Source organism: Phalangium opilio, unplaced genomic scaffold (genome assembly GCF_054372755.1).
Source record: "Phalangium opilio isolate 3A_F unplaced genomic scaffold, DU_Popi_V2 ptg000013l_1, whole genome shotgun sequence".
NCBI lineage: Eukaryota > Metazoa > Arthropoda > Arachnida > Opiliones > Phalangiidae > Phalangium > Phalangium opilio.
In genome coordinates this window covers 15,008,677-15,025,799 of record NW_028324148.1, presented here as the reverse complement: position 1 = coordinate 15,025,799, position 17,123 = coordinate 15,008,677, and the positions used below count along the sequence as shown (strand labels likewise).

The following is a 17,123-nucleotide window of genomic DNA, read 5'->3' as shown; positions in this document are numbered from 1 at the left end:
ATGAGATGCTGCTGGTTGTAATTTAGAGGGGGCGGGGATTAACTCCGGACAGGCTACGTTTGGACTGGAGATAAATAGCTGGAAATGTGCAGGCGAATTTATACCTTCTCCCTAATATCTAGTTAGATATCACTTCTTGGTTTTATCTATGTACTTTTGCAAAAACTAATTTATTCTTTGTTCTTTGTTGCTCCTTTTTAGAAACTTAGAAACTTAAATTTTGCTTTTGAAAGTAATGATATAATCTTTTGAAGTTTTCCAAACATTAACATAATAATACGTGAAGTAACATTAATTGTGAATTAAGATTAAGTCCTAGATATGATTGTACAAAAACTTTTATTTCTTTTTGAACATGAAGCCTACGTTGAAATTTGTTATCAGATGTCTCGTACCATACTTGATGACGTGTTTTATATGACCTTGTCTTTGACTTAGAAATGAAAGGAAGGAAGGACCAAACCCTTGCAGCAGAAACCCTCGGTGCCCCATGGCCTTTAAACCTACACTAAATAGGCTACGCCGTGTATGACATTGAGAATACGTGTAGGTTGAACCAGATCTAGTAGAATAGTAGAAGGGTTTTTGCTTCTCGGTGCTATCTTTTGGTTGTGATACGTCCTACGTTTAAAGGGAGGGCTGTTTCAAGTAACTGCTGGCGATATAATATAGACCGGCCGGTCATGTGGGAGACACACGTCACGCACGTAGGGTACCGTGATACGCCTTATGATTATTCAAGCTTGAAGGAGAAACGTGAAATGGAGTAACAATCTCCATACCTATAACCATAAGGTCATACGATATGTTCCATTAGTTTATCACTGGTTATTGAGAGCTTGTCATGAAGTGGCGTAGGCCATCTGTATCTCAAAACAGAAGCTAATTCATGAGTATGAGCTTCTATTTTTAAATGGCGCTAACAATCCCGTTCACCAACAGGGCCGGAAATAAGAAAAAATTCTTATGGGACATGTGTCCAGTGACCCCCCCCCCTTTGACTGGAAAATTTATAGGACATTGTCCCCTGGAGTGTGCAAAAATAGTGTCGCATCTTTAAGCATAGTTAAGCTAACAAAACTTAATTGGTCAAAATGTTAGTTTTTTTAAAAATTATGGGACATTTTAAAATTCTATTGGACAATGTCCAGTGTCCTATGCTTATTTCCGGCCCTGTTCACCAATGGTAGGGGCGTGCTCGAGGTACTCTGAAAGACTTTCATTACCGCTCATCCCCCATGTACATACGACTCCATCTCGCCTCTCTCTGTCCTCCAAGCTTCAAAAACTGTAACATTATCATATTGTATTTCGCGGTCACTCCTAAAGGACCAAAGTTAAAGAGATGGCGCTGACGTCTCTATGAATGTAACAAGAGGATTGCACAAGATGATGCAACAGCAGTAGCGATGCGTAGTTAGCACGTCTCGGTTCACTCAATAAACTAGTTAGTTATTAATGTCAAGACTAATTATTTCGTATGACTAATTAAGCATACTAGAATCGTAAGAAGTTAACGATACATGGTGTCAGAAGATTTATACCCGCGTTGCCTGCCGTTTTTCCGTTTTTTTGGACGATGGGAGGATTGGCCGCTCCACTGTCGCTAAGCCTTAGCGGTAATAATGTATCACAACACTGGCGCTTATTTAAACAAAGGTTTCTGTTGTATGAAGAAGCTTCTACTGCTTCACCCCGTACTGACGCTAAAAAGCTAGCACTGTTTTTACATGTGGCGGGACAAGAGGCCATAGATGTCTTTAACACTTTCGAATTTGACACAACAACACCGAAAACCTTTGACAATGTCGTTGCGAAGTTTGACGCACATTGCAACCCGAAGAAACACGAAGTTCACGAGCGACAAGTTTTCCGGTGGCGATTGCAGCTAGACGGCGAAACAATCGAACAGTATGTCACAGATTTACGACTAAAGGCCAAATCTTGCGGTTTCCCAGATGAAGAAAATATGATTCGGGATCAAGTTATTACTGGCATACGGGACACGAAACTACGGAAGCTGATCCTGGCGGAAGAATCCTCTGCCTTGACCCTTGCTAAAGTTATAACCATTTGCCAAGCGTCAGAAACTTTGGAAACTCAAATGCGTACTTGGGGTGAGAATGTTGCAACATATGACCCTAATAAGGAGTACATAGAAACAATCCAGCATCGGAAGCAAAAGAGCAAGACTAAACCGACTGGGGCACAGCAAAAGGCACCTATGCTAGTCCGGCCGCCCCAGCAAGTTCCACGTTCTGCGAAAAACTCGTGTTATCGGTGTCTAGGCACACACGAACGAAACAAATGTCCGGCATATGGTCAAATATGTACTTATTGCCAGGGTAAGAACCATTATGCACGAGCTTGTCGTCAAGCCAAACGGGAGAACCACTCAGTCAATATCGTCACCAGCGTTGACAGTGACAGCGATGAGTACATCTTGGGTACGACAGAAGTAAATGCGGTTACCGTCAATACGTCATCAGTTTCAGGAGTTTATCACTTGGATGAATCTGCGGGTATTCGCGATTGGACAATACAGGGCCTAGTAGGGAACGTAATGGTTCCGTTTAAAGTCGATACGGGTGCACAAACCAATCTGCTTCCTCTCAGCTACTATAAACAGCTCGATCCAATACCGCAGACTACGGAGTACACGAAGACAGTTACAAGTTATATGGGAGAGATAATTCCAACGTACGGCGTCATTCGTTTACCTATCCAAGTGGGTACCGTCCGAGTATTAACAAAGCTTGTGATTGGACCGGATAATAACAAACCAATTCTGGGGCTACGCACCTGCACCACTCTGGGGTTAGTAAACCCTAATAGAAGATTAGAGAAGGTGGAAACGGTAGACGCAAAAGCTCACATTCCTGATGCAGAGTTCAAAAGAAACCTACTGGCCCAGTATGGCAAGTTATTCACGGGCATAGGATGTTTACCTACAACTTGTAAAATCAAGCTTACCCCAGATGCCATACCGGTTATTACTCCCCCAAGACGAATACCGTTTGCAATGAAGGAACGACTCAAGCAAGAGTTGGAAAGTTTAGAGAGTCAGGATATCATCAGAAAGGTCGACGAGCCCACAGAGTGGGTCAGTCCGTTAGTAATCATCGAGAAGGGAAAGAAAAAAGGCCAAGGAGCCACCCCCGACAACCGTTTAAGAATCTGCCTAGACCCGCAGCGCTTAAATGAGCACATTTGTCGAGAACATTACCCTATTCCAACGAAGGAGGAGATAGAGGCAGAGCTGTCCGGTGCAGCCTACTTTTCGAAGTTAGACGCAGCATCTGGATTCTACCAGATACCATTGGACAAGGAAAGTGAGTTACTCACCACTTTCAATACTCCCTTTGGGCGCTATTGTTTTAGGCGGATGCCCTTTGGCATAGCCTCTGCCCCGGAAATATTCTTCAAAGCCTTCCGCCAAGTGTTGGAACCGGTGAAAGGAGCAAGACCTATACATGATGACGTTTTGGTCTGGGGTAAAACTCTGGAAGAACATGATCGCAACCTGCATAATGCTTTAGCCACATTAGAAGCTGCCAATGCTACGCTCAACCCTGATAAATGCATTTTCCGAGCGACTACCGTAACCTATATGGGTGAAATCATATCCAAAGAAGGAATGCGGCCGGATCCAAATAAAGTCGAGGCCATAGCAAGCATGCCTACTCCTCGAACCAGGGCCGAAGTACAACGGGCGTTGGGTGTCGTAAACTATGTGGGCAAGTTTGTTCCAAATTTGTCAGCCCATACCGTACATTTACGATCATTTCTGAAGCACGATCAAGAGCCACAATGGGCCGCAGAACATGACACAGAGTGGAAACGGATTCAGACGATACTGATGAGTGACCCCGTTCTCCAGTACTACGACCTCTCCAGAAAAACAAAGGTCTCAACAGACGCATCCCAACATGGTCTAGGGGCAGTCCTCCTACAACAGCATGGAGAACAATGGAAGCCTGTGGCTTATGCATCTCGGGCTCTGACAGACGCAGAAACCAGATATGCCCAAATAGAAAAGGAGAGCTTGGGGCTAGTGTTTGGGTGCAAGAAATTTCATAATTACATATATGGAAAGGACGTCGTACTCGAGACCGACCACAAACCACTGTTAGCGATGTCGAAACGACCACTAGCGGACATCCCTCCTCGTTTGCAAAGATTGTTCTTCTCACTGACAAAATACCAGTACAAAATGGAGTACAAACCGGGTAAAGACCTAATCGTCGCCGATGCTTTATCACGAGCTACCTTACCTTGTCAGCCAGCAGATCGGGAGTGGCATGATGCAACCCAAGTACACGTAAGCTCGATAGTCAAGCTCTTGCCGGTTACAAACGAGTTAGTAGACCAACTCAGAAGCGAGACAGCGAAAGACCCAGTCTTGACCCGCCTCAAAGTCTTAATGAGTACCGGCTGGAAATCTAGTTGTGACGTAACAGCGGCTTATGGTTCTGTTCAGTCAGACCTCACGGAAGTGGATGGCTTAGTCCTCAAGGGACATCGGATCGTCGTACCAACACGGTTGCGTCCAACTATGCTTCAATACATTCATGACGGACATCTGGGCATCGAGAAATGTCGCCGACGAGCCCGTCAATCGGTATATTGGCCTAATATGAATTCAGACATAGAGCGCAAATGCAAGTCTTGCGCTACCTGCAATCAACTACAATATACGCCTCCGCATGAACCACTTACGATGCGTGACGTTCCTCAACAACCATGGGAAAGAGTAGGAACCGACCTCTTCTCTCAAAACGGGCAAAACTACATTGCTGTGTACGATGCGTATTCAAACTATATAGAAGTTGACGCACTTGGCTCTACCACGGCTGGTTCCGTTATAAGGAGTCTTAAGAAGATTTTTGCGCGTCACGGCATTCCTCAGGAGTTGTTATCCGATAACATGCCTTTTGACTCTCACGAGTTTCGACAGTTTGCTAGAGAGTATGGGTTCCGCTCAACCAAGTCAAGCCCAAACTACCCCAGATCAAACGGGTTAGCAGAAAAGGGGGTCCAGATTGCCAAACGTCTCATGAAAAAAGCACAAGCGTCTGGTTGCGATTATGAACTCGGTCTTCTGAGCTACCGCAACACTCCTCTGGACCATGGCAAATCGCCAGCCCAGCTCTTAATGGGTCGTTCTCTCCGAACGCGTTTACCCGTAGTCAACTTCCCGTCAAGTGGGAAAACAGTTCAGAAGCATAAGCAGCCAACTACGGGAAGAAATCTGCGTCCACTGAAGAAGGGCGACATAATACGAATTAAAAATCCGGATAACACGGCGTGGGTACGTAAAGGACGTGTCCTTAACCAGGTCGCACACCGTTCCTATAAACTGCAACTGGATGATGGCGCCATATTGAGGCGTAACAGACATCAAATCCTACGAACCGAAGAAACCGGTCTCCCAGGGGACGATGTGAAACCTGTGGTTAAAACAGAGACGTCGCCCACCAACGAACAGTTTCACGCTAGTCCAAATTTTGCGACTCCTGTTCCAGTAGCGACTACCCCCTCGACAGTGCCACGGGTGTCCAGTCCACCTGTTACGGTCCGCCGTTCTAGTCGGGTCAGAAAGGTCCCTCACAGGCTTGATCTCTAGTTCAAGTTCAAACATCGAAATAACTTTTGTTTTTTTTCTGTTTAGTTTTTTTATCTTTATAGTTGTTTATTAATCAGTATCTTTAACCACCTTCAGTGGGTCATAACTTGTTCAAAATAAAAAAAAGAAAAAAAAAAAAAGGAAAGATGTAACATTATCATATTGTATTTCGCGGTCACTCCTAAAGGACCAAAGTTAAAGAGATGGCGCTGACGTCTCTATGAATGTAACAAGAGGATTGCACAAGATGATGCAACAGCAGTAGCGATGCGTAGTTAGCACGTCTCGGTTCACTCAATAAACTAGTTAGTTATTAATGTCAAGACTAATTATTTCGTATGACTAATTAAGCATACTAGAATCGTAAGAAGTTAACGATACAAAAACCCTTTCTTTTTACTTCAAAATTGGAATGTAGGAACGGAAACCACTAAGTAGGCGCACGGGTGTGTTTTTAAAGATTAAAGGCCAGAATGTAGAGAGTGAATCACATTTCTTTCAGTTGAAAAACTAATTATTTTAAAAGTGGTTTTGTAGATTCTAACGCCATCTGTGATTTATTTCAAATACTATTTCCATCTTCAGGGCAAGAAAAACTAAAATATTTTAAAAAGATTTGTTCATTCCATAAGTTTGTCACTGGTAACTTAGAAACTGTAGCTTGTCATGAAGTGAATGAGGTAGGTCATAGATTCAGGGAAAAGTGAGGGAGGCCTGGTGAGTGAGGCGCTGCTGTCAAAGGGGGCTTAGTAATGCAGACTAAATAGGAACTAGATGGAAGTCCCGCAAAATTAACCACCGAGTGTAGGACTTCAATTGACTCGCTTCCGTCGTTCTCCCTCGAACTAGCTCTAGGAAGTGTCATACTTAACTGAACATATCTTATAAACTTATGATCATATTGAGCATTATGGAAAGCCATCGGGACCCCATGCAGTGCAGGCTCACTTTCTGTTTTATCTATTTGCTTTTGGTAATATTTTAAATTTAATATTTTAAAAATATTTATTTAACCAATAATCAATGATTCCTTTACAAAGTAATATAAAATATGTGTATAGGTAAAAGAAGGGTTTGAAATAATCAAGTTAAAAAGTTATTTTTATAAATTTTATGTAAAACAAGGTTTAGAGAATTTTGTGAAGGGCATCCATTAAAAGTTGCATCTCACCTGTTGAATAAAAACCGAAATTAATTTTAATATGACGTAGGTAAATTATGTTGAAAAATATTTAAAAAAAAAAAAGAAATGGAAACGGGACTGACTTTGAATGTCCTTGACCAATGTGTCCACTTGTTTCTTGGTGTCCAAGATTTCGGCACTTTGCGTGTAAGGATTGTAACGAACCGTAAATGGCCTCGGGATAGACAGAGCGTATTCCCTGATAATTAAAAACGTTAATCACTCTAATTAATTAAGGGTTTATTAAATTTTTAGAGAGTTTAAGCGAAAACGTGTACTTCTGGATGGCGTTGGGCAAACTTGTAAGATCTCGGGTATACCGTATAAGCATAGCTAGACGTTGACGTACACCTTTCACGGCTAATTTCTTACCTCATCTTTTGTTGGGCATCCGCGAAGCTTTCCGCTAGGAAATAAATGGGTTGGTATTCCGTGATTGGGTATTTTTGATTTCCGGTCACTTGAGGCTCGAAACATTTGATTTCCGGTTTACCACTTAACGCGTACTGTGCAAATTAAATTTAATTAACTTAAATTATAAATAAATAATAAATAAATGATAGATAAATTATAAATAAACAATAAATAGACCATAAGTAAATAGTAAATAAATAAATAATAAATAAACTATAAATAAATTATAAATAAATAGTAAATAAATTGTAAATAAATAATAAATAAATTATAAATAAATAATAAATTATAAATAAATAGTAAATAAATTGTAAATAAATAATAAATAAATAATAAATAAATTATAAATAAATAATAAATTATAACTGTATATATTCAATTATTTGAACATAATTTTTTTTATTAAAATTTGAAATTCAAATCTAATTGTCAAAAAAAAAAAGATTAAAATTAAATTACCTGAAGTTCTCCGAACGAAGACAGTAGTCCAGCTCCGTAAGCTTTCACTTGTCCATTTTGTTTGCAAAGTCCAAATTCAACCGTGAACCAAAAACACTAAATACGTCATAAAAAATGATCATATAATTAAACTCGCAATAATTAGAAATAATTTTAAAATATGTTAAACTAACAGTGGCCAATTTTTCAATGTACTCATCCGGTGCCCCTAAGGAAGCCAAACCAATTTCTTGGGCGAATTTGGCGAAACTGGGGTCAGCGAATAGTGGGGCGTGACCCAACAGCTCGTGGCAGACATCTCTGAAATGTATAAAATATAGTACAGGCTGTTGTATGCGTAATTAAACACTTAAAAGTGTTCCTAGTACGCTTACGGTTCTGGTGTGTAAAATGGTTTAGTGTGATGTCTGATGTACTGCGTCGAATGGAAGACTCTGAAAGCCAAACCAGCTAGGAAATCTCTGGAACTTAAAAGGCCCGCAACGGGTCTCAGTATGAATCCGGTACAATCTTTATTAATAAATAATATGATTTCAGTTTTATTAATTTCTTTGGGTTTGTTATCAGTACAGTTGTTTTCTACCTTTTAAGAAGTCTGAGACATCTTGCAATTGCGGGATGTTATCGGCTCTGTATCCGCAATTTTCAATCATGAGAGGAAATATGTGGTTGTGCTCGTGGCAAGCGTGGGTCGGGTACAGTTTCACCAGTTCTCGGAAAACTTTGCCCCTGAAAAAATCATTTATACTTAGTATTAATCTCATCTGAAAACGCGCGTAAACGCATTTGCTATTTGCAAAGTAGCGAATATTTGCCTTTCGCCGAGTAGCGAATATGTGTCTTTCGCCGAGTAGCGAATATTTATTTTTCATCACCAAGTAGTTAATATTTATTTTTCACCGAGTAGAGAATCTTAGCCCTTCGCCGAGTAGCGAATATGTGTCTTTCGACGAGTGGCGAATATTTATCTTTCGCCGAGTTTCGAACCTTCGCCATTTGCCGAGTAGCTAATATTTATTTATCCGAGAGTAGCTAATATTTTTTTTCGTCAAGTAGCGAATATTCTCTATTTGCCGAGCATAGATTTCTGACGACAGAATTCACATTTATTCCATAATACAGTGGTCAGTGGAACGACACGCGCTCACTTAGTAACGATAACGAATAAGCCATCTAAACTACTCGTGATTCGGCAAATAGTCGCTTGAATAATGGGATAAACTAAACGGAAATTTGAATAATCTTTACCAAGTTTCGGTTTCTTCTTTGGTGTAATTCACTCTTGGAATTTCTTGTCCACTATTTAGAAATATATTTAAAATATTTAATTATTTCAATTTAAATATTATTATTAATTAAATTGAGATTAAAACGTACTGCTTGTAGAAAAAGGCGATATCCGCGAAATATTTCCTTCTTTCTCTGTAAACTTGATCCGTGAAACCCTGACAATATTTCAAACGACAATTTTTATTAATTAATCTAATTATACTGTATTTAAATTAAGTCACATTACTTACGGGATGATCGGAATCCAATTCAGATCCGTAACTTAAAATTTGATTGGAGAATTTGTCCAATTCGTGGATCTTGCCCGGAAACCAAGGAACAGTGTCTAAAAATTAAAATTCAAAATGTAAAATTGCAAATGATGGGTATGGTCAGAAGGGGATAATAGAAGAAGGATGACACTCTGTATCCTCTTAATACTTTAGTCATGTAACATGATTCTTCCCAGGCTAACCCTTTTGTTTGCAATCCCGCTCATCAAACTTAATTAAGATGGGTAACTATCGCACCGTGCTAGGGTCAATTCTATAATTACTGTTTGGTGTTTACTAAATCCTCAGCAATCAACCCATAAACCTTGATTGTCTTGACGCGGGAAAAAATGCATGCGCCTTGGAAAATAGTTAAGCCTTCGCAAATAGAGTAATGATGAGGGAACTATTTATCGCGTATGTGATTTGGTTTGGTAACCTTGTACACTCCAAATGTTTTAGTTCTGATGTTGGGAAGAATCATGTAACAATTACCCCTCCCGCTTTGTGATGGTACACTTCTCTCGAAGAGAACTATTATATACTTCTGGTATTTTTTTACAATTGAATTTACCAGCATTATCCTTGTGATCTCTGGAAATGATTTGCATGTAAATGGATCGTTCCTTGATCATGTCCAGGGCCTCGTTCAGGTTTCCGGTTGCTGGGTTGCAAATGACCATGAATTCGTACAAGTCGGGAAACCTTCGCGATGGTCGAGATTCGATGTGGTGAAGATTCACTTCATTCTCCTGAAGTTGTAGAATAACAAATAATTTTTTTAATTAACAGTAGCAACTTTGGAGTGTTATAACTCTGGTTCTATTAGAGATACGGGGATGTCCTTTGAGTATGTCATAGCCCCATTTCTCCCCTTTCAAACGATACCTAATTAATTGGGGTTACGACAATTAGGGCCCGAGTTATTAAGCAAAATGTTCATTAACGCCGCTCCATAGAATTTCCATGGTTCTATTTACACGACACCTTTTAACTTTGGTTCTACTAGAGATACGGGAAAATCATTCGAGTATGTTCTAGCCCCGTTTCTCCTCATACCAACGATAATAATTACTCGGGGTTACGACAATCAGGGACCGAGTAATTGAACAAAATGTTCATAGACATCCTCTCCATAGGATTTCCATGGTCTTCTTTACACGACACCTTTTAATTCTGATTCCATTTGAGACAAGGAAACCCTTTGAGTATTTCATAGCCCCAATTCTCCCCTTTCCAACGATACTAAATTAATTGTGGTTACGACAATTAGGGCCCGAGTAATTAAGCAAAATATTCATTAACGCCACTCCATAGGATTAACATGGGCTTATGTACACCTTAACCTTTTAACTGGTTCCATTTGAGATACAGGGAAGTCCTTCGAGTAACTCATAGCCCCATTTCTTACCTTTCAAATGATACCTAATTACTTGGGGTTATAACAATTAGGGCCCGAGTAATTAAGCAAAATGTTCATAAACGTCCTCTCCATAGCGTTAACATGGGCTTATGTACACCTTAACCTTTTAACTCTGGTTCTATAAGAGATACGGGGAAGTCCTTCGAGTATGTCATAGCCCCATTTCTTACCTTTCAAATGATACTAAATACTTGGGGTTATAACATTTAGGGCCCAAGAAATAATTAAATTTAAAGAAATTAAGTTAAAATTACCTTAAAAACGCGAAGTACTTCAGCTAGGGCACCAACTTCCTCTTTGAGGGAAAATACGACAGAGGCGGTTTTTTCAGCCACCATTTCCATGATGTAACTTGTGCCTTTTTTCGAAATGGGAACCTGAAAAGTGAATGATGTACATCAAATTAAAGTCGATTCCAAAATGACGAGGAACAGTAATTGGGTAAACATGTTTTTTCTTTTAAAAATTCATGAATAAGGTCCTTGAAAAATGCAATCTATTTAGTTTGATGATTTTAATTAAAACCTTAACACCATTTAGTTTGGAATATCTAATTACAGATAAGAATTGTGCACTGTCACTTCTAGATTTCAACTGATACTTAAAATGAATTGCATTAAAATTAAATTAGTTTAAACAAATCGATAGTTTAGAATTTGCTTACGAATTTTTGGAAAAATTACGATTTTAGGCAAATTTGCAAATGTTTTACTGAAATCAAGTTATGATTTAAGTTAAATATAATTTAAACTCAAATTAATCGACGTGATTATCTCTTACTTGTCGCCAAATTAATTTTAGTGATATTTATTTATTATATTTAAGAATTCAATTTAAATTAAAATTAAATTCCAAGGCAAATTCGCGAGTAACGTTTTACCCTTTCAAAAATTAAGACTGATAATATTTAAACCAAGTTTTGATTTAAGTTAAATACCATTTAAAATCAAATAAATCAAGGCAATTATCGCTTACTTGTCGAGAAATTACTTTTAATGACAATTATATTAAATTTAAAAAATTAGATTTAATTGATGATTAAATTCCAATTACGGAGAGAGATCGCTATTATAATTAACTTAACGTCAATTTAATTTCCATTTTGGTGAAATATTTTTATTAATACGAGGTTTAATATTGAGTATTAATACTTTACTGGATCGAAGATTAATTCGCAATTTAATTAAGCTTACCTCAGTTTAATTAAAGGTCTATTATTTTATTTCATTTGTAATTGTAACTAATTCAGCTTTAACGCGTTTAATTTAAAAGTCTGACAATGCGATGCGAGCGGTTTTCAAACCCAAACGATTATTACTACAGAAAATCGAAACTTTTAAAGAAAATATTTTGATAAGTGTCAATCAATCAAGATGAACCAAATCTGTCACGTCAATAGCTTTAACATCAACAGGAAGTTTAGAAAATTATTAAACAAAATGATATTTTATAAATTAACGTTTGATACCAAGCGTTTAAAGATAAAAACTGAACAGAAAAATTCCTCGTCAAAATCGGTTATAAAATACAACTTTTATAAATTGCCTCCAGGAAAGTAATTTTCGTTTGATTTTACTTGTTTTTAATTAATTCTCTCGGGGCCTCGATTAAATTCAACCTATATACCTTTAAAGTGGAAGATAATTAAAGTCGTAATTAACGTATTAATTAGCTATGAGCCTCACGTTGCGCACCCTAAAGTCTAGTTACAGAAAACGTATTTAAGTTAATTGTTTTATAAGGATAACAGTTGAAAACATCATCTACAAAATAATATGACGTTTAAGTTGTTTTGATAATTAATAACTACAGTTCTAATTACGATATTAATGAATTGTAAGAATCACGTGATGCACCGAAATATCTAATTTCAGAATATGTAATTTAATTAATTTTTGCGTTAATTTTGTTCCCATGACAACGACTTAACGTGAAAGATAATTAAAACATTTCACTTAAATTTCAATTGGCAATAACTTCAATTCTAATTAACGTATTAATTAGCTCTAAGCACTAAATTAAGCACCGAAGTGTCTAGTTTCAGAATATGTAATTTAATTAATTTTAACGTTAATTTTGTTTCCATAGCAACGCTTAAAACAATGCTACGCTACAACTTCAAAATATGAAAATGATTTAAATTTCAATTGGCAATAACATCTATTCTAATTAACATATTAATTAGTTCTAAGTACCATTTTACGCACAGAAATATCTACTATCGGAATATAAATTATAATTAATAATTATGCTAATTTAATTTCCATTAAGAAATACCCATTATCAAAAAAATTTGAATATCAAATATTTTCAAACTTACAATAAAATATTATCAGATCTCTTGGAGGTTGTATCTTGGTTGATAATGTATCTATATTCGTATAACAAACTTAGTCGCATTCGAATTGGGGGGTGCGTTTTCAAGGTTAAATAAATTGCAGAGGCAATTGGCAATTACTTAGAAAAGATTAACGATAATACGAAATCAAATTATATTTATAATAAAATTGACAAAGATCTAGCAACATTGAATACCGCGATATAAACGACTTGAATTACTTCTAAGTACTAAATTGTAATTGAACTAAACCCCCGGTGCCTTATATTTGGAGATATTAAAGGCCACCTGCAATACCTAATTTTAATATAACTAAAGTTTTCTTTACGAACTACAAAGATACACGCAGCTAAGCCATTGTCTTCCAGAGAGAAATGTTAAAATCTCGGATGAAAAACTGGTTTATGTTTGGGTGTTGCATGTTTACTTGATATAGAACTAAACTAGTTTCATCAGATACTTGAATGGTTTCGTCAGAAAGGCTATAGTATCGACTGGGGGGGACCTCTGAACAAATTATGTATGAACAGTTTTAAAGGGTGTGTTTATCTCTGTTGTTATTTTTTTTAAAACTATGGGTAATTTTGGTTTGTTAGCGTATAAGGTTTCAGATCGTGGAAAAACATAACTTCTCAGGTCTTTAATGCGTTCTTGGTAATGGAATAAGTGACATAATAGCTATAAGTATGATCTGGAATTCATACAGCTAATAGGAATCCTTGCTCCCCTATATAGAGTGGTGAATACTGAGAGGGGAGCAGCTACGGGGACGTGACCTGGTAGTACTACGTCATGCAACGTCAGGCTACCTTCCACTAGTGCTAAAAAACATACCATAATGGCGCTGGGGGCGAAGGTAAGCCCGAATTGCCAAGTCCCTATTGGTAGTCTAAATTGTAGGGTCTGAGCTGACGACTTCCAATATGGAGGCCAAAATCGAGGTAAGAGATAGGGGGTGTGACGTCACGAGAAAGTTATTTTTGAAAGGTATTTTGTGGGCCAGGCTTGAGAACTTAGTATCCGATTCGCCTCATAATTGGGACGTCTTTTTAACTGTGATTTCATTGGTTTGCTAACAACGCGAGTTCCTTGGGGCGCGTGATACGTAAGGATTAGTTTAGCTCCTCTCACAAAGCCCGCCTTGATACGTTGAGTGAAAATGGGTACGCAATTATTCCTGATCATACTTTTTGTTGTTGTGTTACTCGCCTTATGAGCTGTGACGTTGTACAAAAGTTTCACTTTTTTCTTGGGAATTTTTTGGTTTTAAATTCTATAGTTTAACCTTAGTGGAACCAGTTAAAACCAGAATATTCTGGTCGGAGTCTAACGGTTAATGTGAAATTTTTAATATTCAGATTAATGGACTTTAGGGCGTTGTCTTGAGTTGTACCAAGAACCATAAACCATTTTCCAGACAAGTAATAACTATATTTAAAGTATATTTTAACCACAATCCTCGTCTATCCCAGTTCAGAATTTCGGATCGACTTGCGAACTATTAAAATTTTTATTACTAAAAAATTAAATGGTTTTATCATAGGCTAGCTAGCGTTATGAGTGAAAAAATTCAAAAGAATGTCTTTTGGATAAATTAGATGAACAACTCTTGTTTTGGTGTTAAAGAATTTGTTTGCTGTATGTTTAAAACATGTTAAAACTTTATGGAGTTGTTTTGGTTCTGGTTTAAATTTAAGCCATTCAAGTTTCGAAGATGGTAATTAATTAACTGACTAATTAGTGATCAATGAATTCATCTTATGCCTAATGAAAGCCCGATCAGATTAATTAAAAAGGAACTGACGTATCTCATTGGAAAATATGGGCCTGACTTTTAATCAAATATACGTGAGGCGAATCAGAGGAGATCTGGTGACATTGGCATTTGGTTATTACCCAATCAGAGCTCTTCTTTTAATTTGAGTTGACAAATATCTCCTATCACATTATTGCTGTTGTCAAGGGATGCCTATAGACCCTTTCGACTTAAAAATAGGGGGCAGGAAACCCCTAGTATCGGGACATACAAGTGGGTTGACACATTGCCATCAGTCTCTGCCCACTCTTCTGATACAAAGAGACTACAGCGCAGGCGCCGAAAAGCGCGATGGAAGGCAGAGTTTTACCCCGTGTTTTTCCCTCTTTAGCTACATCGAAATGGTTGGTCTATCGTGTTTGGTTGTTTATCTGTTAAACTTGATTAAAAATCGAAACTTTTAATCGGTGTCTCAAGTTTCTGTGGTAATATGATTTGGGCCTGTGAAGCGTTGGTGACCTTTAGCCAAATAATACTCTGTCATTAAAGATGATTCGAATGAATCTGCCATAAACACGGAAATCGGATATGAGATAAGGTAATTTTTAAACGAGAGAAATTTAATACTCAATTAAATTTGCAGTAAATTAATCAGACGAAATTTGACCCTCACGTTACGTCATTAGAGATACAGTGACTCGGAATTTTACTTTCTCAATGTCACCAATTACAGTGATGAGCAAATTATATCGTGTATCCGCTTTTATGAAACTTAATTGATACTTTGGCAATTAAGATTTGGTCTCTAGTCTATCAAGGTCACTCAGAACTGTTTAAAGCAAATGTCGGCTCCCCCTAACATTCTGGCTGATCTTCTACACACAAATTTTACCGTTGACAAAGGCAAGAGCCAATCAGAACTCGTTAACGTCGTGGGCGGAGCTAAAACTAGCGTTTCCTATAAGCTTAGAGGGCCAGTCAACTCCACCCCTCGATTATGGGAGCATCTAGTGGCATTTGTTTAAACTAAACCACAGCAGAGACTTGCTTTAAAACTAGGCACGTGGAAAGGGGAGGGGGGACGTAAAAATTTAGGATTTGTATTGTTTTCTTTTCTGGTATATCAAGGTCACTTTTGAAAAATTAATTAGCCAAATTGACTTTTATATTACGATACTAGGCATAAATACTTAGAGATAATTAGCTTAATTATTTTAGACTCTTCGTAAAACCATAAGTTTATAAGATATGTTGCATAAGTTTGTCACATGAAGTGACGTAGATCATAGATTCTCTTAAAGCCACGCCTGGTCAGGCGCTGCTGTCAAAGGCTTAGTAATGCAGACTAAATAGGACTGCAAAATTAACCGAGTTTAGTCAATTCTCGTTTGTCGTTCTCGAACTAGCTCCCAGAATGTCTTTAGCATTACGAAGTATAGGTAGTGTCATACTTATGGAACATATCACTTATAAACTTATGGTAAACTTATTAGGTAAATATTATCAAGTTTATTGAATCCCAAGGCGTAACAAAATAATTACTATATATACTTAATTATCTAATTACTTTCACCGGTAATTATATACTACGTCATAATCAATAATCAAAAATAAATATTTGACACTTACGTCTTCACCTTCATTCAACATATGTTTCGTCTGTGACGTCATCATTTTTTCAAATTTGATGAATAATTTTTTTCAAACAAATATCTATAAAATCAATGAATAAATTAATGTCATTAAAATGTAATTAAAACTAACGCATCTAATCGTAATCAAAGTAAAAATATCTCGATTAAAACTAACCTTTAAAAATTAGTCGCTAATGCAATTCAATTTCGAAACCTTAACCCGAAAAGATCCTTCGATAAAACTTGCCAAATTAAACTTAATTAACTTTGGTTGATTTAATTAACTTGAATTAAATGAACCTAACTACTTTGGCACTCGGGTCTTATTGCTCTGTATTTTTTCGGAGCGTCTGACTTAATGTCGATTCTAGACTTTCGAAAAGAAAGAGGGCCTATACGAATTTACTTTCCTCGGGGTATATAGCTTTGAAGTTTGAAAAATATATATAATTTAATGATGATAATATAAGCCAGTGGTGGCACCATCTTCCGTTAACCAATCAGAAGATAGAGGGGCTCGACTAGACAGATATATTGATGAACTTTTATCGCCAAGTTTCGATTTTACAAAAATAAGTTATGAACTTAAGTGCAAGAAAACAGTAAGTGTAGATATTACATATTTTCTATAATTTTTACTTTTTTTTCAGAAATTTGTTTGTTTGCATGTTTAATTTTTATTCACAGTCACAATTTATTCATTTAATAATTTGATTGTCAAAACTGCATCAGTAACACCAGGAATGCAT

The 17,123-nt window shown here is 37.2% G+C and overlaps 1 protein-coding gene across 1 annotated transcript; it reads right to left on the bottom strand.

The window, feature by feature from the left end:
* Positions 1–6,612: 6,612 nt before the first annotated feature.
* On the bottom strand, positions 6,613–16,775 carry LOC149709486 (protein henna-like). The gene is made up of 14 exons (XM_089864857.1): positions 16,550–16,775; positions 16,370–16,453; positions 10,901–11,023; positions 9,798–9,975; positions 9,203–9,297; positions 9,060–9,127; positions 8,931–8,981; positions 8,266–8,411; positions 8,057–8,192; positions 7,856–7,982; positions 7,683–7,778; positions 7,182–7,315; positions 6,893–7,008; positions 6,613–6,797 (listed from the first exon to the last, which is right to left on the bottom strand). Exons 2-14 carry the CDS (start codon positions 16,412–16,414, stop codon positions 6,754–6,756), a joined length of 1,359 nt encoding a protein of 452 aa, XP_089720983.1. The 5' UTR covers positions 16,415–16,453; positions 16,550–16,775; the 3' UTR covers positions 6,613–6,753.
* Between the last annotated feature and the right edge of the window lie 348 nt (positions 16,776–17,123).